This window comes from Hypanus sabinus, chromosome 10, assembly GCF_030144855.1.
Source record: "Hypanus sabinus isolate sHypSab1 chromosome 10, sHypSab1.hap1, whole genome shotgun sequence".
In the NCBI taxonomy this organism is placed as follows: Eukaryota; Metazoa; Chordata; class Chondrichthyes; order Myliobatiformes; family Dasyatidae; genus Hypanus; species Hypanus sabinus.
In genome coordinates, this window is record NC_082715.1 from 101,740,489 (window position 1) to 101,765,776 (window position 25,288).

The 25,288-nt window shown below is 40.3% G+C and overlaps 1 protein-coding gene and 1 long non-coding RNA gene across 2 annotated transcripts in view; one reads left to right on the top strand and one right to left on the bottom strand.

The window, feature by feature from the left end:
* The window catches only part of LOC132400898 (uncharacterized), a 57,680-nt gene extending 34,869 nt beyond the window's left edge, over positions 1-22,811 (top strand). Inside the window, exons 2-4 of the long non-coding RNA XR_009514427.1 lie at positions 11,790-11,866; positions 19,246-19,298; positions 20,196-22,811. This is a non-coding gene — a long non-coding RNA (uncharacterized LOC132400898). The remainder of the gene's footprint in view (positions 1-11,789; positions 11,867-19,245; positions 19,299-20,195) is intronic.
* On the bottom strand, positions 3,077-20,620 carry LOC132400897 (gamma-aminobutyric acid receptor subunit rho-1-like). Its single transcript, XM_059982403.1, has 8 exons — positions 20,587-20,620; positions 20,027-20,094; positions 19,617-19,840; positions 17,796-17,878; positions 15,558-15,698; positions 13,079-13,231; positions 9,476-9,672; positions 3,077-3,376 (listed from the first exon to the last, which is right to left on the bottom strand). The coding sequence occupies exons 1-8, from the start codon at positions 20,603-20,605 to the stop codon at positions 3,077-3,079; spliced, it is 1,185 nt and encodes a 394-aa protein (XP_059838386.1). The 5' UTR covers positions 20,606-20,620.
* Positions 22,812-25,288: the final 2,477 nt, after the last annotated feature.

Sequence of the window (25,288 nt, forward strand, 5' to 3'; positions counted from 1 at the left end):
ATTACGAAGGCATTCAGCAGGAGTTAAGGAAAGTTAATTGGGAACACCTTTTCTCTGGCAAGTCCGCATCAGACATGTGGATGGTGTTTAAAGATCAATTGCAGAGTACTGGAAAGGTAAAAGAACCTTGGATATCCAGAAAGGTAATGAATATAATCAAGAAGAAAAAAAGTAAAGTATGAAAAGCTTTGGAAGTTGGGATCAAATGAAGCAACTGAAGAGCATAAAAAAGCCAGAAAAGAACTAGAGAAAGGAATTAGGAAAGCCAGGAGGAGCCATGAAAGTCCTTGGCAAGTAGGATTAAGGTGAATCCCAAGGCTGTATACATACATCAAGAGCAAGAGGATAACTAGGAAGAGGGTGAGACCACTCAAGGATAAAGGGGAGAATATTTGCTTGGATGCTGAGAGTGCAAGTGAGGTACTTAATGAGTACCTGCTTCAGTATTTACCAAGGAAAAGGATATGGAGGACAGGAGATCAGTGATGAGTGTATAAATATGTTAGGGAATTTAAAGATCAAAGAGAAGGAAGTGTTAAGTTGGATAAGTCTCCAGGGTCTGATGTATTTGACCCCAGATTATTGATGTTGGCAAGAGATGAGATTGCTGGGCCTTGACCAGTATCTTTGTGTCCTCTCTATGCCCTCTTCTTAGGGATTGGATATATGAGCATTCGAAAACCCATGGCCAGCATGGCTTTGCGCAGGGCAGGCCATTCCTTCCCAACTTGACTGACAAGGTGGTGAGAGAGGCTGATGAGGATAGGGCAGTGGACTTTAGTAAGGTATTTGACAAAGTCCTTCGTGGGAGCTGATACAGAAGATTAAGATGCCTGGGGTATGTGGCAAATCATCTGTTTGGATTCAGAACTGGCATGCACATGGAGTAGTGGTTGAAGGGACTGACTTGAGCTGGAGGCCTGTAATTAGTGAAGTTCCATGGGGATCTCTGCTGGGACCTCTGCTGTTTGTGATGTATATAAGTAACCTGGATGAAAATGTAGATGGGTGGATTAGTAAATTTGCAGGTGATACAAAAATTAATGGAGTTGTGGATAATGCAGACGACTGATAGAGAATACAATGCAATATAAATCAGTTGCAGATATGGGCTGAGAAATGACAGATGGCATTCAACCCAGATAAATGTGAGGTGTGCACCTCAATAAGGCAAATGCAAGGAGTGAGTACACGGTTAAAGGCAAGATCCTTAACAGTGTGGCTGAGCAGAGAGATTTGGGATCCAAGTTCATAGCTCCTTGAAAGTGGCTACACAGGTTAAGAAGGCTTATGGAATGCTTGCTTTTATTAATCGATGCCTTGGGTTCAAAAGTCAGGAGGTTATGTTTGCAACTTTATAAAACTCTGGTTAGGCCACATCTGGAGTATTGTGTACGGTGCTGGTTGCCCCGCTATAGGGAGGATGTTGAGGCTTTGGAGAGGGTGCAGAAGAGGTTTACCGGGATGCTGCCTGGTTTAGAGGGCATGCTCTATCATAAGAGGCTGGATAAACTTGGGTTGTTTTTTTCTGGGGTGCCAGGGGAGATCTGATGGAGATTTACAAGACTATGAGAGGCATAGATGGAGTGGACAAGAGAGTATCTGCTTCCCAGGATTGAAATATCTAATACCAGAGTACATGCATTGAAGGTGAGAGGGGGAAGGTTAAAGGAGGATGTGAGGATTAAGTTTTTACTCAGAGTCATGGATGCCAGGAACATGCTGCCTGGTATGGTGGTTGAAGCAAATACATTGGAGGCTTTTAAGAGAAGTTTGGATAGGCACATGGATGTAAGGAAGATGAAGGGATATGGATTTGGTGCAGGTAGGAGGGATTAATATTTGGCTGTTTTAATTTGTTTTTAGCTAGTTCAGCACAACATTGCGGTTGAATGGCCTGTTCCAGTGCAGTACTGTTTTATGTTCTATGGAATTGTGTAACTGTGCTGATACCTTGTAATAGTTCAACTAAGCTAAAATTGATGATTTTAGTTTGAACTGATTGTCTTGAGGCTTCTCATGTAAGTGTCCAACAATAATAAGCTATCATCAATGGATTCCAGTCACCCAGATACTGTTTCTCCATGACCGCAACGTTCTGGTGAAACCTTTCACCATGCTTTCACTTCGACAGCGCCAGGTTTTGCAAGGAAAAAGTCTAAATTGTAATGCAGAAATGAATCTTAAGTGACACGTTGCACTTCATGGTTTTGTATGCTTGAAGCATGTTGTCAACCAGCAGCACGTAGTTTGTTGCTCCGTTGTTGCAAACAATTTTCAACAGCATCCATGATTTTCCCTGGTCCACTAGAAGTCCCATCATTGATGATCTGTTTGATTTGTGGACCAACAAAAATGCCTTCCTTACTCTTGGCATCAGTTATTCTGATGGATTGTAAATTGAAATAACAAATATAGATGATTGCAAAAACTGGTGCGTGATAGGGAAATTTCATGGTGATTTTCACGATCAGCAGCCCAAAATCCATAAGATATACCCAAAAGTATTCAGGAAGCAAAACTTTGTTGTCCAGTGTAATTACCCAGTTCTGTGGATGTATGACATATAATTAGCTGCATTTAATTTATTAAAGCCTTCTCCATGGTTTACACTCCCATTGAATATCCTTTAGCCAGTACTTAACCCACCTCCAAAGAGTATGTTAATTTTAAAGAAACAAGTTTTTAATACAAATATGGATTTTGAGAATTAGAAGATCAATATGACAAGAACAAAGCCTTATCTATAACAGAAAATTTTTGTGAACTATAATTTTACTAAGAATGCATTGAAAATTTCTACGTACCAATGGAAAAAGCAAAATAATTTACTCAAAGTGCATCTAAAACAGTTACCATCAAACAATGTACCAATTTCTCATAATCAAACAGTTCACTCTGAATAGTAGATTATAAGCCATCTACTGCCACTACCCATCAGCCAGCACAGCTTATTGTATTTAAAACCAGAGTTTCACTATTCATTGAGATTGGCTCAGTTCCATTATTGAAATCATTGCTTTTCCTGTCTGATGAGAGAAGATAAGGCCTTTGCACCTTCTACATGTACAAATTTCTATGAGTAAATAGACCAATATATCATGTTAAAAAGAGTGTAAGCAACTGGAAATATCAGTCTGGAATATTTATCAATAATGTGCGTATCAATCCAGATGTATCCCCGCAAGTTCTTGTCCTTGGTTGTAGTTGTCTCATTTCCATTTGGTGGATGTACCAGGCCTCGATTCTGCTTTTCTCCATTTGGTGGCACATAACCTGGTCCAGCAAATTCTGCCAAGTTGCTGACTTCCTCATCACTGTATGTTCGTTCTACAATTAAAGGTCTTGGCTCAGGTATTCCACATGTGCAAGGTAACTGCAAGAGAAGAGGCCTACTTCAAGATCAAAGTAGAAGTACACTTGAAGGGGAGAACTTTATAGTAATAGGGAAGGAGGGAACTTTATAGCACTGGGAAAGGAGGGAACTTTATAGGATTGGGGAAGGAGTGGCTGTAAGCCACTTAAGAATTTTCTACACATTTCTTAACATCCTTATTCGTAAGTTTTATATTGATTCATTTAATAGGGAATAGGGTTGAGCAGTTGTAAGACATCTGCAATCTATTTAATTTTGACCCTGCAGGAGTACAATAACATAAGCATTTATCCACTGAGCAGGAAGCAAGCTGGAAGTGAGGAAAGTTTTTTTTACGGTATTGATTTAGTGGATGTAGCTGATAGGGAACAAATTATTATTCGTTGATAACTAACCCTGTTAAGGCAATGATAAGATAAGCAGCCTTTCTGTTAATCATTGACTCAAAGAGTTACTACAGTTCAGAAGGTGAACATTCAGCCTATTTGTGCTGGATCTGCTACTGCAACTTAATGGTTCTGCTTCCATGCCCACTTCTCCATAGCTTTGCAGATCTTTTTTCACTAGACAGTTATACAAAGAGTTGTACAATTTCCTCTCGAAGACCACAGTGGAACCTGCCTCCACAATGCTTCCTCAGAAGGCATCCAAAATTCCAGCCATACACTGCATGAAAAGGTTTTCTTGTACATCACTAATCTCTTCCTTCTCATTTTATATTTGTGATCTTTCGGTGATGGGAACAGTCTCACACTACCCCCTTTGCTGACACACACCTCATCATTTTCTATACTTCTATCATATCTCCCTACAAAGGAAACAGCCCTTGTCCATTTGTCCCTCCATAATAATTTGTCTCCCAGCATTTCTCCCTGCCTAAGTGCTACACCTGCCCATACACCTCCTCCCACACCTCCATTCAGGGACCCAAATAATCCTTCCAGATGAGGCAACATTTCACCTTCGAATCTGCTGGGTTTGTCTATTGTATACAGTGCTGCCAATGCAGCTTCCTCTATATTGGTGAGACCTATGGGAAGTTGGGGAACACTTCATTGAATATTTCTTCTCCATCTGCCAAAAACAGAACTTCCCTTTGGCCAACCGATTTAATTCCAATTCCCATTCCCATTCTGACATGTTGGTCCACAGCCTCCTCTTGTGCCATGATGAACCCACTTTCAGGGTGGAGAACCAACATCTTATATTCTACCCAGTTAGTCTCCAAGCTGATTGCATGAGTATCGATTTCTCCTTCCAGTAAAAATAATTCTCTCCCCTTCCTCTCTTCTTCTATTTCCCACACTGGCTTCCTATCTCTTCTGAATTGCCTATCACCTTTTCCTGAATACCCTCCTTCCTTTTCTCCTATGGTCCACTCTCCTCTCCAATCAGATATCTTCCTCTGTAGCCCTTGACCTTTCCCACCCACCTGGCTTCAACTATTACCTTCTAGCTATCCTCCTTTCCCACAACCCACCTTTTTATTCTGGTGACTTCCCCCTTCCTTTCCAGTCCTGAAGAAAAGTCTTGGTCTGAAATGTCAACTGTTTATTCATTTCCATAAGTACTGCCTGACTTGCATTTTGTGTATGTTGTTTTGGCTTTCCAGCATCTGTAGAATTTCCTGTGTCAAGAATTTCAGTCCCAGCTTTCTTCTCTCTCTCCCTCTCCCTCTCTCCCCCTCTTCCCCCCCTTTCTCGTGCCTCTAATGCCACATTTTGTGGAGACAAGAAGTGAAGGGCAGACCAGTGTTTCATTAAGGTTCTGAATGAATTCCCATCTTTATACTCCATACCTCCAGATAATGCTCAAAATTGTACATTCCCTATTATTTGTTTTTTAATCCAGACTTAAGAACAGTAACTTTCCTCTAGTAACACTAATCTACACCTCCAACCATTAACCCAGCCTCCATCACCCTCCAACAACCACTCCTGTCAGTCACCTTATGTATAGACACTGCTGTCTCACTTTATGGGCATACAATCAATCTATGTACCTAAGCAATATTATGTATTTATATTTATTGTTTTTAAATTATTATTGTGTTCTTTTTCTTATTGATTTTCTGTGTTGCATTGGATTCGGAGTAACAATTATGTAGTTCCCTTTTAAACTTCTGTACTGGAAACAACATTAAAGAATCTTGAATCTTGAACCTATTCTATCACTTAGCAATGATTAGTGCACGCATACCTCCAATCCCCCTGTTCCTGTACAACATTTATTCTATTATTGCCTCTCTTCGAACTTTCAAATAAATATTTTCACTTTAAGCTTAATCTGCCACCTGTCTGCCCAGTCTATCAATCTATCAACTAATTTATATCTTTCAACAATTTATCACAGTTAATTATATTGCCACATTTTGTGCCATCTTCAAATTTAGAAATGGTGACTAGCACCCCAAGTCTCATTCATCATAAAAAGAAAATAATGGCCCTTAACTCCAGTCCATGTGGAATACATCTTTTGCCATTTCCCTCTGTTGTCTGTGACTTAGTTAACCTTGTATCAATGCCATCAACCTCCCTTTTATTTTATATATATATATTTTTTTTCCATTCTGCTGAGAAGCCTGTTATGTAGCATTCAAAAACTTTCTGGAAGTCCACATATACTCATTCAAAGTATTATCATCGTGCTGCTGTGTAGCAAAATTCCACGACTTAGACCCAAGAATGATTCAAAGTATATTTATTATCAAATTTTGTATATAGAATACAACTCTGCGATTCGTCCTCCTGCAGACAGCCACGAAATAAAGGAACACCATGGAACCCCAAAGGGATCATCAAACACTGCACAAATGAGAAAAAAAGCGAGCGAACAACATGTAGAACATCAAACGCGAGTCCAGTAGTATTCAGTTTAATTTAGATCAGTTCCGCGCCATGCTGTGCTGTGGGCTGCAAGGCCATTCTTCAATATCAAATCACACGAAAACAGCAAAAGAAAAGAGTAACTAGTATCCAGGAACACATGCAACATGAACCTCAAAGTCCCCCAGAACAAGCCCACAGACTTCCTAGCAACATTGATCCCAAGGTTCCTGCACTTTTCTCCAACGGCAGCTAGTGAGAGGGAGAGCAAGACTGGCCAAATGCAGGCAAACTGCGCTGAAGACCTGCCTGTCAACTACTGTCATCCTCGTCACTTGATGCCTTGTTCTGAACGAAGCAATGGAGTTGATCGTGGGCTCGTGCCCCATCTCCAGGCTGCATACTTTATTCCAAACCTCACCAAACTCCCTCGGAGGCAGCAGAGCACCAGATCACTCAATCAGCCCAAAAAAACACCATCAAAATGTAAATCACAGGTTCCATTTGCACATAGATTAGTAGTAGAATGACATTTGTAAGAAGTAGCAAAAAAAAGTAGTTTCGTAAACTGTCTTGCAGGACGTCCCTGTTGGTCATGTTGCTCACTAGCGCCATCTTGAGGCTATACAGTATATGATAAAAGAATGCCACGTTAGAATCGTGCATGGAAGGAAATCTGCAAGTAATTGTGTACCATGCACCTACAGTCCTTATTCATCTTGGGGCAGAGATTGAAGAAATGCTGTAGAGTAGCCAAGCTGAATGCATTTTGTAGGTGGTACAGAGTTACCCATAATAGTGGTTCAAAGCCCTTGGAGGGTATTATCTTCTGCAGGATACACAGCCTCTGACCTGTTCTGTATCCACAATATTTATATGGCCAGTTTCAGTTAAGATACTGTTCAACAGGGAACCATACACACCCAACCCACGAGGGTCTTGGGGGCACTACCTCTGAATATCATTAAACTCTACCCCCCCACCCCCCATTAGAGCTATTTCCTGACATTTCTATGACATGAATATTATCTTCCCCCTTTTAGCCCATAACAGACTGGAGCTAGTCATTCTGCATGTGAGCGTGGGTCTCATCATTTTCTGGCAAGCGCTATTAAATACTGTGCTGTTACAGCAAGCATCCTCATTCCTGACCACATGATGCAAGGAACCTCATTGATAAAGTAGCCGAAAATGTTTGGCTTGAGACACTCCTCTGAGGGAACTTCTGCAGTGATATCCTAGGCCTGAGATGGTTGGTCATCAACATGTTACTGGCCTGGGATATCTCTGCAGATGTTCTTCAGATAGTTCTACAGCTACAACCATCTTTCTTTGTTCAAAGTATGTCTCCAGATATTTCCCTTGATTCTATGGCCTCTACTATGACCATAGTTTCTTTTCAAACCATAGTTGAGGTAGACAGTAGACAATAGGTGCGGGAGTAGGCCATTCGGCCCTTCAGGCCAGCACTACCATTCAATGTGATCATGGCTGATTATCCACAATCAGTATCCCAGTCTGGCAATCACTTTCACCATTTTTTTCTCAGCTCTTCTGACCTTATGTTGGCTGAGTTTTAAATTAAAGCTGGTACCAAATGTTCGTAGCAAAGTCCAATCTGAGGACTGGTGAACAGCAAGTGAATGAGGAGCAAGTGCCAGTAGGTAATACTTGCCTTCATTAGCCAAGACATAGAAAATAAGGGAAGGGAGGTGGCACAAATTGATAAAACTTTGCTTTATTCTCAGCTGGAATAATGTATGCAGTTCTGGTCTCCACTCTAAGTATATAGTTGCACCAGAAAAAATGCAGCAGGGCATAGTTCAGGATGGAGCATTTTGGTTATAAGGAGAGACAAATAGGTTATATTGGTTTTCCTTGGAGTGGAGGAGGCTGAGTGGAAATATGATCAGTGTATACAAAATAAGGTGCATAGATAGGATAGCTGGGAACTTTTCTCCAGAGGCATCTAATACTCACAGACAAGTTTAAGGTAAGGGGTAAGAAGTTTAGAGGGAATATGACACAGGGTTAGCATTTGGAATCTGGAACACACTGCTTAAATATGTGTTGGGGACAGATACTCACAAAATTTAATAAGAGTCGCAATGATCATTTGAATTGGCGAAGTATGTGGACCAGTTCTGTTAAATGGGATGTATAGAGATGGGTAATTTATGATTGGTGTGGATAATGTAGGCAGACTGAAGGGTGTTTTTCTCTCCTGCAGCATTCATTAAATGTTGGTGGAACTCAGCAAGTCAGGATGAATAAACAGTCGATGTTTAGGGCCAAACCCTTCATCGTGACTGGAAAATAAGGGAGCAGAAGTCAGAATAGAAGAGTGAGGGGAGGTGGAGGAGCACATGCTGACAGGTAATAGTTGAGTCCAGGTGAGGGGAAAGGTGGGTGGGCAGGGGAGGGGAAATGATCATATGATTGTGACTCTCAGAAAAAAATAACTGTTCTGCATAAAATATGAAGAGGAGGTCAATTGGAGTGCCAATGACTGAAATCTTAATTTTGTTTCACTCTCAACTGTTGTTGCCTGACCGACTATAGATTTTAGTTAAGTTGAGAGTCCAAAGTGCCAACAAAAATAAAGAATTGCAAGCAGAAGTAGTATTCTCTGCTGACAAAAAAATAGGATGATTAATTCTGATCAACCACACCATCAGTCTATCCTTAATCAACAATGTTATGGAAGAAAATGTTAAGGAGCATTTGCACCCCAGGTAGCTGCTGAACTTCATTTTATTAAAACCACTTGTCTTCGGCCTTCATTTAAATCTTGTTCAAAAATTGTCAGAAGAGTTAAAATTTTAGGTCACATGAGAAAATCATTAACTCTGATTATCTCTTTGCTGTTGCTGCCTGGCCTTCTGAGCATTTATCATTTTCTATATTTAGTTTACATTTTCTGAGATCTTGTTTTGCTGATCATTGTCAGTGATACCATTATTCAAATCTTTGGCATGAAGCAGAAGAAGTGCATGTTATTCTCGTGCACTGGACAATATTGAGTCAATTCCACTATGATTATTTATCTCATTACCATTTTTGGGATCACACTGTATTCAAAAGTTTTCTGCATATGTTTACATTATAAAAGTATACATTATAAATGTTAAAAATTATTATTATATGTTGGAAATTCTTGTGAAGAATTTTAAGGCCTTCCCAAGAGAATATGCACAACTTGTTTTTTATTATCTTCTTCAAAATAAGCCCCTTAAAGATGAGGTAGCACTTATAATAGTATTAATGTTCTCACCTTTTCTCGAAGTTTTCTTTCTTTCCTCTCCTGTATTGTGGTCAAATAATTCACAGCAGCATACTCCAGCACTGAGAGAAAGACGAACACAAAACTAACCCACAAGTAGATGTCCACAGCTTTAATATAGGACACTCTCGGCATGGAAGCATTTACACCCGTGATAATGGTTGACATGGTCAGAACTGTCGTTATACCTGGAATTGCAGAGTGAGGATATGTTTTATATATGTCACCCAGCTTCATAATAAATTTAACAAGAAAAACTTACAATGAAGTGCACTTAATAAAGTATTAAACCAGCCACATCACTTCCAGTAAAATGGCAGAGTGCTCAGACACAGCAGCATCTCCGGGGCCAACCAAAGATGTCATTGGATTGTAAGACCCTGATGGACATTAAGAACTTAAAATACTGCAAGTCTACCCCATCAGTGAATTGCTTGTCAGTGGAGAAACTGAAGGAGCTGGACTTGGTACTGCCTGCATCGTATTCAGACTAACAGAGAGTGATCACCTTAGTCACTTTTCCTGTGATCCCAAGGCCCTGCTGGGCATTGTTAATGTGGCGTATTGCAAGTCTGATTCACTGGTTTATTAGCAGATGCGGGGAGGAGGGAGCCTCATTCATATTGAAGACTAGATCTTAAGCCTCGAGTCACCCGTTTGCAGCCACCCAGGAGTCTATGGCACCATCAGTGCTGCCCCCAGTGTTTGATTGGCAAAAGACAAGCTGTATTGTGTTCATTTGCAGACTGCTGCAACATTCACGTATTCAGTGATGGAATATAGTTTTTTGTGTGTCTATATTTTACTGCTATCTGATACGAGCTTGCTCTTTCATATGCATTATGTGTGCTTTGCTCTGTGTATGACTTGATAATGTTTCTTTGCCCCTTGGCCACAGAGTAATGCTGTTTAATTTGGCTGTATTCATGTTGAATGATAATTAAATTCGAACTTAAAGCTAAGTGAATGGGTTCAAATGAAACTTGTTTTTATTTAGTTCCCAGGCCTACTTTTAAAGAAGCTGATGGAGAAATTTAAGAATAATATCTGGATTTAAAACGTTAGAAAGTGAAAGAATTATCTTAGAAAAACTTTTCTAAAAGAAGGATGTCCATGTTACCTTTATTCAGGAACAAGGCTCTACAGTAGTTTCTAAACATAATCTTATGGTGCAGAAATATACTGGACACTTTGAGCAAAAATGTTCATTGTTCCCCATCTTCCCTTTGCTTTTTTGTTTGTGTTTGGTGCTAGAGAGGGGTGAATTCTTCAAAGTGGAAGGATTCCCCTCTCAGATCTTTCAGGTAACTTCACTGCTTAAGTTTCTCAACTTCCATTGCCAATCTCAAATTTCTATTGAAGTATTCTGATGATGTCCTTACAAAGTTTTTTTGAAGTCTGCCAGTTCCTCATCCTCTGTTGAGCTAGCGACAGAACATTTTGGGAGCAAGCTTATCTGTCTTCGGCACGCAGTAGCCAGCACCGAACAACTAATATTTAATAGTCATGTTCTCAGTGCTCCAGAGTACATCACTTCAACCATTCTTCCAATTCTCACACCAACCTTCTCCACAGACAGTGAGGCCAACTGCCCATCATCTCCACCTCATCTAGTTCCACCGCCTACCATTTTCTAGCTCATGCTTCATCCCCTCCCTATCACCTTGTCCTACTGGCCATCTCACCTCAACTCTAAGTCCTGGTTCAAGGTTTTGACCCAAAACATTGACCAGCCTTTGCCCTGACAGATGCTACTTGCCCCTCTGAGCTCCTCCAGCTGTTCTTTTTCGCCCCAGATTTCATCATCTGCAGTCTCACTTCAGTCACCATGATCTCAGTGATGATGGACTTCATTTTGGACAAGACACTTGTGCATTAATCTCCCTATATGATTCAGAGAATTTATTGAAGAAAATGGTAACTTCTTATTTATTTTTGTTGTTTAATTGCTGCCTGTAACCCCCAATTTAATCCAGGCCTAATCATAGGACAATATACCATGACCAATTAACCTACTAACCTGTACGTCTTTGGACTGTGGGAGAAAACCAGAGCACCTGGAGAAAGCCCACACATTCCATGGGAAGGACGTACAAACTCTTCACAGAGGATGCCGGGATTGAACTCTGAACTCCGACAGCCCAAGCTGTAATAGCATCACGCTAACCACTACACAATTATGATGCTGGGAATCTACCATTCTAATGTACTTCACTGTTCTGGGTAGGTTTTCCAGATTTAATAACTGTAAAGAGGTTGGGTTATGGTCTAGAAGTCTGAATTATGTGCATGTTCTACCTTCCAGCAGATAGAACTGGAGAATTTGACCCTGTGTGCAATAGCATTGTCAGTGTTTGCTTCTTGGAAAAGAAAACTACCCAGGTAAGCAAAATCATCTCTTTTTTGTTTTGCTTATCATTGATAAATCTTGATCTATAACAGTAGTGAAGGGCTTTCCAAAAGCTTGTTCATGCAACACATTTTCATAATAATAATGATGAGTGTTGAACCTTTGTTTGCAGCCAAGATGGTCAAATCTAAAATCTACATTAATATTGCTGCTGCGAGAATGCAATACTGTCAAAAATAATGCAGTCTAGACGGGACTTAAAGAAATATTCAGTCAAGTGCACACAAAGTGCATTATGTTGAGAAGAGCTGTGAGTTATGTCTGATGTGTCGACCAACATTTTTTTCATCAGTCAGCATCTGAAACGGATTGTTGTTGTTCATGGGTCTTGGTTACATACAGTGTGATTACTCTACTTTCTGTCTCGCAACTGTGATACCATTGGAAATGAATCTTACTGCATGCAAGGTCTATAAGACATCCTGAGGTTGCCAAAATTCCAGTTAAGTACACTTCCCTTTCCGCCTGTTGTGTTTACCAGTACACTTGCGGAGCTTTCAGACTAACTTTTTCATCTCTGGCTCTAATGGATCACAAATGATGGAACGCGTGGACCAAATTAACAACATGTAGTCTTGAAAAAGAAAACGTTACACAGGCAGACAATGCACATATCCCTTCTGAACACTGTCATTAAAAATGCAGGATTTGCCTACAGTCATGTTGGAAAAGGCTACTCTTTCTGAAACTCATGATGAGCAGTTGTATGTAAGTTTCAAGTTTAATGCTACTTTGTCACTTGACCTTAAACCTTGCATGATGTCTGCATCTTTACCTCCTTTTCACATGATTTTGCCTGGTATTTCTCATCCTATTCACCCCTACATCATTCATAAATGCCTACCATCCCTTGCCTAATTAAGCATAAATGCATAGATGAGATGAGAGGTAGGAAAAGATTTCTTTATTCCTTTACGAGAATGATGCATATCCTATAAATTCCATCCATGACTTTGCAGTCCCCTCATAGTGCCCAAGACAAAATCTGCATCTGTGGGTGAAAAGGGAAATGATTTGATCCATAAGCATGTTGGAACTTACAAACTTGGTATAATGTGAAATAAGCAATAGTAAAGTTTGAGCTGTCTCCGATAGTCGCAGTTAACTTTGACAAGACCTTAGCCAGTCTGGGCTGGATGTTGCTCATCACAAGCAGCCAGCTGCTATGGTTTTACATTTCTCACCTAATGGGACTCGGGCTGGCACAGCCCGCCGGTCGATCCAGAACGACACCCAGGACAACATGACCATCAGAGTCGCTGGGAAGTAGGTTTGCAGCAGAAAGAAGAATATGTGACGATGCAGAGTAAAGTTGATATACAGGCGATTGTACCAACCTGAGGATTGATGTTCAAGATAACTGGTTATTATTATATCCAAAGAGTGCAGAAAGATAATGAAGAGAAAATGCACAAACAGATTATTTTAAGTTTAAATGAGGGAAAAAGGCATCAATAGACATCACATTTTTTTTAAAAGCAAACTTTTTTCTGAAGTATAATTTTGGTGCCCTCTGTCTTTCAAGCATCAAGGCAGCACTTCATTGGACCTCTTAAGGGCGGAAGAAACACAGGAGACCAAAGACAACTTGGGCCATACTGTAGAGGCAGAAATGAGGACCCTGAACCACACCTGGGGCACAATAGAGAAGATGTCTAAGGACAGACAGCGATGGAGGACCGTCATTGCTGCCCTAAACACTAGCAGTGTAACAGGCTTTTGATGATGATGATATCTTTTGAATTGCATAATAGTTCCAGAGAAAGTGGGGAACAAGGAAAAGACCATGTCCACTGAATCATAAATATTATCATGAGGTTGGTGCAGGACATGTCATTGTCAGGTTGCATTGTGAGCAGAGTGGAATTTCCCATCTTTCTGCTGGACACTGCTTTTCATCCACTTCGTGCATGTTCCTCATCCTACTGTATGCTTCTGAGATCTGGACAACTTACAGCATGCACCTTAAGGCACTGGAAAAGTATCATCATCAACATTGGTATACACTCCCAGACTAACATCCTCAGTATCGAGGCCATAATTGCACCTAATTAGCTCTATTTTCTTTCATGAGTCTCCTGAAACAGATGTACATTCTATTCTGGGCTTTACCATGAGACAATGTGACTGGGAGCACGGGGGAAAAGATTTAAGGATATATTTGAAGATTATTAGAAGAAATGCAATATTCCCACTGACTTCTGAGAATCGCTGGTGTGGAGAAGAAGCATTCAGGATCATACTAATATCCATGTCATGCATTAAGAGCACTGACAGACATTGTGTTACAGAGGAGGAAGATCACCACTTCACAATCTGCCCACCAGCACTCCTTGACAATGAATCTGCCCCATCTGTTGAAGACCCTTGATTCCTACATTGGCATTACTAACCACACCATAACCTACTAAACTAAGTTAGCAGTGTCATCCTCGGTCCAGAGGGAATGCCTAAGAAGATGACATGCATGGGTTGTCAGAAGTGAGGCTTGTGTTTCGAGCTGATTTTTGACTGCTTCCTAGACACCCTGAGTGAGGTAAAGACCTCACTAATGCAAGGTGAGAAATGGTCCAGTAGAAGTCAGCATTATTCCATTCAGATCCTCTAGTTACTATTTTGTTTTCTATTCAGGACATTAGGAAGGGAAGTGTGCCGTTGTTATGCAATAAACTGACACTTAATACAAGAGCTTATAGTTGGGGCTTTATAAATTGTTGCTTCCAACACTAAGTTTGGCTATATAACTAGTAGGCACATTGGTGAGAAATGCTGGATCTTGGTAGAGGAGGCTACATAAATTTTATGTAAAATCTGCCATTGAAAATTGTGACAATCCCTCACTTTCAGATACACGTTGCACAGAGTACTACAGCACAGAAACAAGCTCTTCAACACATCCAGGCTGTACCAAACTGTTATTCTGCCTAGTCACATTAACCGTAACACTCCATATGCCTCTAGCCCATGTAGCTAACCAAACTTCTCTTAAATGTTACAATTGAACTTGGATCTACTACTTCCCTAGGCAACTCGTTCCACATTCACACGACCCTCTCAGTGAAGAAGTTCTCCCCTCGGATTCCCCTGAAATTTTTCATCTTTTACCTTAAAACTATGACTCCGAAAACTAGTCTAACCAATCTGAGGGAGAAAAGCCTGCATGCTTTCACTCTATCCATACCCCTCTAAGTTTTGCACACCTCTTTAACAGGGGTTCCCAACCTTTTTTACACCATGGACCAATTACATTAAGCAAGGGATCCGTGGAATCTGTAAGATCTCCCCTCATTCTCCTGTGGTCCAGGGAAAAAATTCCTAACCTAATCAACCTTTCCCTGTGACTCAGGTCCTCAGATCTCACCAACATCCTTGTAATTTTTTTCTCCTGCACTCTTCCAAGCTCACTGATATCTTTCCTGTAGGCAGATGACCAGAACGTCATTCAGGACAGTCGGTCAGTGCAGCTTGGATTTCCTTTACACTGCCACACACCAGCCCTCACTCCTGTCCCTACCATCGGTAGTCAGAATAGTCAGAAAGCTCCAAAATGATAACCCAGAAAGAGTACAAAGTAATTATTACATTGATGTAATTAAGACTAACAAGATCAAATCAGAAAAGGAAAATATTCTTGTTTTAAACAGAAAGGTAAGTGTATCTGACCTGTGCTACTGTAAAACGCCAGCTTTGTGGATGTGTGGAATTCTTTTATCATGAACTGAGAGAGAGAAATCTTTTCATCTATCGTTAGTGAGTCATTGCCGCTCTTCCAGTACAGCATGAGGTCATCATCAGTGTAAGCATCTGGACACAGCATGGATCAAATACAATGTCTTTAGTAATGGAGCAATTCAGTCATCTTTGCAACTTCTGATATAATTCCATATTTTAAGAAGCGTATTACCAAAACTTGATAGTACAGTATTATCATATACTTCCCCAAGGTTCATTTTCTCACAGGCATTCACAGCAGATACAAAGAAACACAATAGAATCAATTAAAAACTACATACAAAGATAGAGAAATAATCAATATGCAAAAGACAAACTGCAAGTACAAAAATAAATTAAATAAATAATATTGAGAATATGACGTGTCAAGTCCTTCAAAGTGAAACCATAGTCCATTACGTAAGGTACTTGGTGTTGTACTTCACAGTTTAGTTAGCTGGTAGAATGGCAGAATTTTGGTGCAACAGGAATGAAATCTGTATTTGTACAGTGTGTTTTAAATTACTGGTTAATGTTTCCCCTAAACTTTCTCTTTTGTTGCAATAAATGAAATCTATGGCAATATACTGCAAAATAGCAACATTTTAATCTAAAACATATAAAAGCATAATCTTTAAATTGCTCAATATAGATTGGAATGTGACATCGGTCTTTCAAAGGGAAATGCAGAAACTTGAGTCTTGACATCCAAGAAAACTGATTGGTTCTAATGTAGTCAATTGAAATTGGGAACGCCTAGGCTGATGAAGGCCAAGCAGTATGGAGCCCTTTTGTTTGTGCCACAACTATAGTGAGTCTGTGGAAAGTTGTCCAGTGCAGTGGCAGCCTGGAAATTGTTCATGCAGTTTGGATGAACACATATCTGCTTCTCCCTGTTCTTTCACTTGCCATCTGTGGCCCAGTTGGTTACATCCACTGTAGGTACTTTCTCAAAGTATATTTCAAGAGCCATTAGGATCATATGTACATTATGGAGCATTGATTTGTACTGCTTAACTTGTCTGCCCTTTGAGAATACAACAGGACCCTCACATTATCTCTCCAGGATGTGTTTGTATAATATAGAAACATAGAAAACCTACAGCACAATAGAGGCCCTTCAGCCCACAAAGCTGTGCCGAAAATATCCGTACCTTAGAACTACCTATGCTTTACCCATAGCCCCCTATTTTTCTAAGCTCCATGTAGCCATCCCAGAGTCTCTTAAAAGACCCTGTCGTTTCCACCTCCATTACCGTCACCAGATTTACATCCTTGTAAATCTCCTCTGCACCCTTTCTATGGTTTCCACATCCTCCCTGTAGTGAGGCAACCAGAACTGAGCACAGTACTCCAAATGGGGTCTGACCAGGGTCCTATATAGCTGTAACACTACCTCTCGGCTCTTAAGCTCAATCTACGATTGATGAAGGCCAATGCACCGTATGCATTCTTAACCACAGAATCAACCTGCGCAGCAGCTTTGAATGTTCTATGGACTCGGACCCCAAGATCCCTCTCATCCTCCACACCATCAAGAGTCTTGCCATCAATACTATATTCTGCCATCATATTTGACCTACCAAAATGAACCACCTCACATTTATCTGAGTTGAACTCCATCTGCCACTTCTCAGCCCAGTTTTGCATCCTATCAATATCCCATTGTAACCTCTGACAAACCTTCCACACTATCCACAACACACCCAACATTTGTGTCATAAGCAAATTTAGTAACCCATCCCTCCACTTCCTCACCCAGGTCATTTATAAAAATCACAAAGAGTAAGGGTCCCAGAACAGATCCCTGAGGCACATCACTGGTCACCGGCCTCCATACAGAATATGACCCGTCTACAACCACTCTTTGCCTTCTGTGAGCAAGCCAGTTCTGGATCCACAAAGCAATGTCCCCTTGGATCCCATGCATCCTTACTTTCTCAATAAGCCACAGTGTTACGGTATGATCAGCAGAAACCATATGGAAATTCAACAACTAATGATTATTAACTGTCTAATTCTAATCTTCCTATTAATTTAATATTACACAGAGCTCAAAACATAGAGAACATTTTATAATTAGAAGAGAATAGCAAATTAAACTGGGGAACATCACGTTGATGTGTTGAGAGAGTGGAACACATTTGCATCAAGTGACTAGACCTCAATGTGACACAATGCCTGACTTACAGCTCTCAATTTCTAGCGAACAGCTCTGAGTATCAAGAGGGAAGCGGCTGAAGTCCATGTAGCACATTGACGTTACTGTAACCCTGCAGACAACATAATCAGAAGCTGTGATTATTGCTTTAGGTTAAACAGAAATATAGGAACAGTAAGCAATCAGATAGTTTATACATTTAGCAGTTATAGACATGTCTGAGATTATGTCATGAATATCCTTAAAAGCTGTCAGCATGTAAAACACTGTAGAGAAGTAATCCACATACTTAAATATAAGTTTGCAAAAAAAGTTTCAGGAGAGTAGCAGATGATGTGGAAAAGGAACTCTTACAACATGTTCATAGGAAATTGAAAAGATACAGGCATGTTAAAAAAATGCAGATACTGAAAATCTAAACTATAAACTATATGTTTAGGTCAACTAATCCTTTGTGTGTCCTATTGGGGAGATTAGGGAAAAGTGGCTCCATTAATTCCATAAATAACTATAAATCAATTATATATGTGTTGTTTGCATATAAGCACAAAATGCTGGCAACACTCTACAGATCAGGTAGCATCTCTGAATGGAGAGAGCTAACAGTTGGGGTGATAACCTTTCAGTAAGCATATTTTTAAAGTGAAAGATAATGAAGGGAGAAACTTCAAATCACAGGGAAATGCTGATCAAGCAGATGTTTAACCCTGACACTACTTTTCAATATTTTAAAGTTGAAAAGGTACAAAATGAAGGAAAATGAAGTGGAGAGATCGTCTGATGCATCGTCACCTGGCAGTGGCTGAAAAGTTTTATATTTTCAAACTGCAGATGGAGGAAGGGTTAGAATTGAGGCAGGGGAAGACTTTAATGTATTTCAATCAACCACAAGGGAGCAATTCAAATAGAATATCTCCTCGCTGCACTCCATATGCACCTATATGTAATGCTTATACTCTTGCTTTGGGCTGAGTATAAAGCTTGCAGGTAAGCCTTCTTAAAAATTACCAGTCACTTCCCCATATCTCTTCACCAGCTGTCTGCTGGAGTCTTCTTCTGACTTTGGCAGATGTTCCCTAACTATCTAACTTTGTCCATTCATACCATCTACATGATCAATCACTGTACACTCCACACATATATTCAAGAGGCAGTCGTGGCATCAGTCATGGAGGCACTTTCAATCTCCTTCCCTGGAGAGGAGCCACTGAAGTCAACCATTAACTGATGTGTCTTGTTTGGGGAAATTAGCAGAAAGTGGGTCCACTAATTCCATGCATAAACAGGTTATCTGCTGAACTTCAGTTAGTGCTTGGATGCAGCATGAAGTGGCATATTTTCCTGTTATAAAGCATTCAAAGAATTGTTCTCATTTCTCGTCATGCTATTAATTGTTCAATGTTGCAATTATGTGCAGCACATGCAGAGCTAAAGTATTGTCTAATGTGCTTATAAAGTATATTTTCCTGATTTTTACAGAGTCTCTTCTTTGCTGATTGCAAGGACCGGTGCATCAGGGAGAACATGACTTGGTAACTTAATTGTTTTTTTTTAAGTATTTTACAAACAAGCTGATATTACTGTAGCATTCCATCTACTTTCTTAATTAAATAAAGTTAAAATTAAATTATCTTCTCCTCAGAAGACAAATGCAACAAATCAGGACGCTGTGCTATTTTATAGGCTCTACTATTAACCGTAGACATTCTCCTTTCATTTAATCCCGCAAAATACCACAGCTCACAGTTACCCATATCAATAAACACAGACACGAATAACATGGATAATTATTTCCCTTACTATGTATGTTGCTACTGCATTCATCATGCATCATCTTCTTGTTCATTTACCTCAGACTGTACAGAACCTTCCCATCTGGATAGACACGCAGCATGATATTATCAGTGGTTGTATCATGGATGAAGGACCTTTTTGAATGAACAAAGAACATATCAGGGACCCAGATCTTTTTGACCAGTCTCCCATCAAAGGTCATGCTCAAGTTGTTAGTACTTGGGAATGAAAGGCGCTCATCTTTCCAGTAATGCCTTAGATACAGGGTCATTGTAAAGTCCTGTGAGAAAGCATCACACAAAAACAAATCCTGATCAGACTGAGCTTCTGGCAACCTCATTTTATTATTTTCCATTCTCTGAAGCAGTACCAAGAGAATTAGGTCAACATATTGATTCAAAAGCCCATTTATATTTAAACATATAGTCAATGGATAGTGAAATGTTTTGTAAATTTAAGAAATTACCATATCCACTTCAGATATGCTATCCAGGCTTTCTACCTGCACATCAACACCAACAGGTATTGATGGACCTGTGGGTGATAAAAAGTGAAAAAAATTACTTTTTTATTCTCTAGCTGAATTTTATAATTCTGCGTTTGTTCTAAAATCAAATTAAATTTCTATCTTTCAGATTGAATTGAAGATTTTTATATTCCAAACCATAAGGCTGTTAACATACATTATCAGGAATTACGCTAATCAATTGTTTAATAAAAAAAGGTTTTTATTTATTTGAAATATAACTTTCTCAGGAATACTTTTCTCCTTACTCAAGGATTCCCAACATAAAGGAACAGAAAAGCATTAGTGCAACATGCAAAAATGGTGCTAAAAAACACAAATCACTTTTACATAATGTGACTGGTGAAAAAGGCTTAAATTAATAGTGTGAAAACATTTGCTGTGACAATCCAGCCTAAAATTCTGAGCTACTATTATCTGACATGAACTTTCCAGTGCTTGTGCAGGGCTTCCAATAGGATGAGCTATAATCTTAGACAAAGATTATGATTGATACCAACCTCCAAATCCAGGTCTCATTGTGAAGTCATGATCATCCACTCTGAGAAGTTGCTCAGATTTTGTTAAATAAGATTTTGTTACATCAGCACTCCTCTTTAGAATAGGGCTGTAAGACAAGATATGATTTGATGAAGAAATTCAGCAATGAAGAAAATTCTGTCAGCCTATCCATGTCTCTTCCTCTCCAGCACATTTAGGCAACTTGGTGAGCATTGATGGGTTAGGCCAAAGCGTTAGCATTTGTGCTGTACTGTTCTATGATTGTACAACTATCTCCATTGAGCCAGCTACTCACCAAGTATCAGATCACATTTCTATTTGCAGGGATTGCTATGGACACTAGATTTGGAAATAGGAGGTATCAGAAACTTGACTCAGAAACAGGCAGGACTGACTATTAAACATTCCTGGATGCAATGTGTACAAGGAAGGGAAAAAGGGCGGAATGACAGCAGTGCTGATGAAGAGAATATTACAATGTTGAGAGAAAGGGTGGCACAGAAGGGAGTCGAAGGCGTCACCTGGTTAGAACTAAAGACAATGGCAAATCGACTGATGTTGTGTACTTGGATTTTCAGAAGGCTTTTGACAAGGTGTCACACACAAGGCTGCTTAACAAGCTACGAACCTATGGTATTACAGGAAAGGTTCTAGCATGGATAAAGCAATGGCTGATTGGCAGGAAGCAAAGAGTGGGAATAAAGCGAGCCCTTTCTTGTTGGCTGCTGGTGACTAGTGGTGTTCCACAGGGGTCTGTGTCGAGACTGATTCTATTTATGTTATATATCAACGATTTGGATGATGGAATTGATGGTTCTGTTGCAAAGCTTGCAGACAATATGAAGACAGGTGGAGGGGCAGGTAGTTTTAAGGAAGTAGGGAGACCACAGAAGGACTTAGACAAATTAGCAGAGTGGGCAAATAAATGGCAGATGGAATACAATGTTAGGAAGTGTATGATCATGCAACTTGTTAGAAGAAATGAAAGGGTTGACTACTTTCTAAATGGAGAAAAAAGACAAAAAGCTGAGGTGCAGGGACTTGGGAGTCCTTGTGCAGGATTCCCTAAAGGTTAACTTTCAGGCTGAGTCTGTGGTGAGGAAGGCAAATGAGATGTTAGCATTCATTTCAAGAGGACTAAAATATAAAAGCAAGAATGTACTGTTGCAATTTTATAAAGCATTGGTGAGTCCTCACTTGGAGTATTGTGAGCAGGTTTGAGCTCCTTTTCTTAGAAGGGTTGTGCTGAAACTGGAAAGGGTTCAAAGGAGATTCTCAAAAATAATTTCAAGATTGAATGCCTATTCATATGGGCCTCTTCACTAGACTTCAGCAGAATGAGGGGTGACCTCTTTGAAACCTATCAAATGGTGAAAGGCCTAGATTGAGTGGATGTGGAGAGGATGTTTCCTATATTGGAAGAGTCTAAGACAACAGGACACAGCTATAGAAGAGAGGGTCATCCTTTTAGAACAGAGATGAAGAGGAATTTCTTTAGTGAATCTGTGGAATTCTTTGCCCCAGGCACCTGTGGAGGCTGTCTTTATAATATTTAAGGCAGAGATTGATAAATTCTTGATTGGTCGGGGCATGATGGGATATGGGTGGAAGGCAGGAGATTGGGGCTGAGAGAAAAATTGGATCAGCTATGATGAAATGGTAGAGCAGACTTGATGGGCCAAATGTCCTAATTCTGCTCCTTTATCTTATGGTCTTATTAGGTCCAGAAGGTAACTAATAGCAGGAATTTGTAGGGCATAGTAGATGTATGAAGGAATAGAAATAATCAGATATCTCTTTCAAAGGGCTGGCATGTGTATGATGAGATGAACAGGCTCTCCTATGCTGAATAAGTCTGCATTGGATAAAATAATTTAATTTGTTTCTCATTTCTCCGGATCACTCCATCATATTATTCTAAGGCTGCTTCAGTTCTCTCTCCACATCTCTAAGAGTCAGAGCAAATTACAGTGTAAAAAAAACTCCTCTGTTCTGCATGAATATATTTGGATATAGTTAAGGATACTCACCTGCTCATTCCAAGTATTCTCGCCTTGTAACTCATCCTTTTTATGGGAACTGGATTTTGATGGATCACCTTTTCACTTCATTCACCCTAACACTGAGCTGATTCCACATCCTATGTACCCACTTTGAAGGAGTCTACAACTCGTGTTTTCAGTATTTATTGCTTGCTTGCTTGTTTGTTGGTTTAATTTATTTATTTATTTGCACAGTTTGTTTTCATTAAAGAAAATTAAAACATTACTTGTTTCTCTTTGTTGTGAGTGTTTTTCATTGATTCTCATAGTATGTACTCTGAATGTTCGCAAGAAAATGAATCTTAGGGTAGTATATGCTGACATATGTACAGGGTGATTGATAAGTTTGTGGCCTAAGGTAGAAGGAGTCAATGTTAGAAAACCTGGCGCATTTATTTTTCAACATAGTCCCTCCTGCATGTACACACTTAGTCTAGCAGTGGTGGAGCATACGGATCCTTCTTTGTAGAAGTGGTCCGCAGTAGGGATGATTAATAAGTTCATGGCCTAAGGTAGAAGGAGATGAGTTATTAACGAAACTTTCTGCATTATACTCAAGGAGTTGAACTGCACGTGCATGTAAAGAGAGCATCTTGGACCTCCAGGTGGTCCACAGAATGGATGATTGATAAGCTCATGGCCTAAAGTAGAAGGAGATGAGTTATACAGCTCTCGTTATCAATCACCCCGTGTACTTATATAATAAATTTGCTTTGAACTTTGAACAATCACGAATCATTGCAGTTTATACCGTAAAGCCACTTCCAAAATATTTGGTAGGTAGTTCCAGGATTTAGAGCCCGTGAAAAAGTAAAAAGGAAGACTTGAATTTTCCAAAGGGTGATGGTGGAAGCTGGCAGCATCCAGTCATTTAAATGGCCATTAGACGTATTTTGTTCAGAAGATGCTATTTTGAAGTACAATATATCTATAAAATGTCAGCTAAAACATGGAAAGTGGAGCCTACTTGGAAGAAAATCATAAAACTGAAACAATTGTTTCCAAATTATTCCATCACTATGATTTTTCCCCTTTTTTTGCTAGATTTGATGTAAATAATTGTGAGAGATTGAATGCAAAGTCATTCATACAGGGCTTGATCTTCATCATTAAGCAATACACATTCATTTAGTTGCTCTTCACCTTGGTTGGTGGTTCAATTCTAGGTCCTTTCAAAACAGTTCTATCAAGCGAAAGATTTTTCACCTGTGCTCAAGATTAACACCATTCAAGATAAGCAATTTGATTTGATTAAAAACACAAAATGCTGGCAGAACTCAGCAGGCCAGAAAGCATCTATGGGAGGAGGTAGTGACGACGTTTCGGGCCGAAACCCTTCATCAGGAGTGAAGTAACATGGGGTGGTCGAGGCGGGATAAGAAGTGGGGGGAGGGATAAAGTAGAGAGCTGGGAAGTGATAAGCTGGAGGGAAATGGCCTAGGGGGAAGGTGGAGCACCGGATACAGTATATCAACCCAGTTGACTCACAGGTGAAATAGTGCCTCACCTTCCCCTCCCACTCTCAGCTTTCCACAGGGATCGCTCCCTACGCGACTCCCTTGTCCAATCATTCCCCCCATCCCTCCCCACCGACCTCCCTCCGGGCACTCATCCCTGCAAACAGAAGAAGTGCTACACCTGCCCCCACACTTCTTCCCTCACCACCATCCTAGGCCCCAGACAGTCCTTTCAGGTGAGGCACCATTTCACCTGCAAGTCAACTGGGGCGATATACTGTATCCGGTGCTCCTGATGTGGCCATTTATACATTGGGGAGACCCGCTGCAGACTGGGAGATTGTTTTGCCGAATACCAGCGCTCAGTCCTCCAGCAGTGGCGGGATCTCCCTGTGGCCACACACTTCAATTCGACAGACCACTCCCACTCCAACATGTCTGTCCATGGCCTCCTCTATCGTCAAGATAAGGCCACACGCGGGTCGATGGAGCAATACCTTATCTCCTGCCTAGGTAGCCTCCTATCTGCCGGCATGAACATTCAACTCAAAGACCTCCGTTGATACCCCTGCCCCCCCCTTACCCCATCCCTATCTATTATTTTAGTCTGGTTCTCTTTCTCTTTTTTCCCCCTCACTATAATCTCCCCCCCCCCCCAGCACTACCTTTCTTTCTCTTTTATTTCCCATAATTCTCCACCTTCCCCCTAGCCCATTTCCCTTCAGCCAATCTCTTCCTAGCTCTCTACTTTATCCCTCACCCAACTTCATATCCCCCCCCTTGACCATCCCATGTTACTTATGTTACTTCACTCCTGATGAAGTGTTTCGGCCCGAAACATCGTCACTACGTCCTCCCATAGATGCTGTCTGACCTGCTGAGTTCTGCCAGCATTTTGTGTTTTTATTTATTTCCAGCATCTGCAGATTCACTCGTGTTGAATTTGATTTGATTGTTTTCTTTGCCTTTGGATTCAGTATTAAAAAACACAGTTGCACTATATCCAGCTGAGAGCAATCTACCCAGTAGGAACACAATGAAATTTGTCTATTTAGACAATAGACAATAGGTGCAGAAGTAGACCATTTGGCCCGTTGAGCCTGCACCGCCATTTTGAGATCATGGCTGATCAACTACTATCAATACCCGGTTCCTGCCTTGACCCCATATCCCTTGATTCCCCTATCCATAAGATACCTATC

Coding starts and splice junctions, on each gene's coding strand:
- LOC132400897 (XM_059982403.1), bottom strand. Junction 19,841..20,026: donor GCATATCTGAAGTGGATATG/GTAATTTCTTAA, acceptor GCTTTCTCACAG/GACTTTACAATGACCCTGTA. Junction 9,673..13,078: donor GCCAGCCCGAGTCCCATTAG/GTGAGAAATGTA, acceptor CTGCAATTCCAG/GTATAACGACAGTTCTGACC.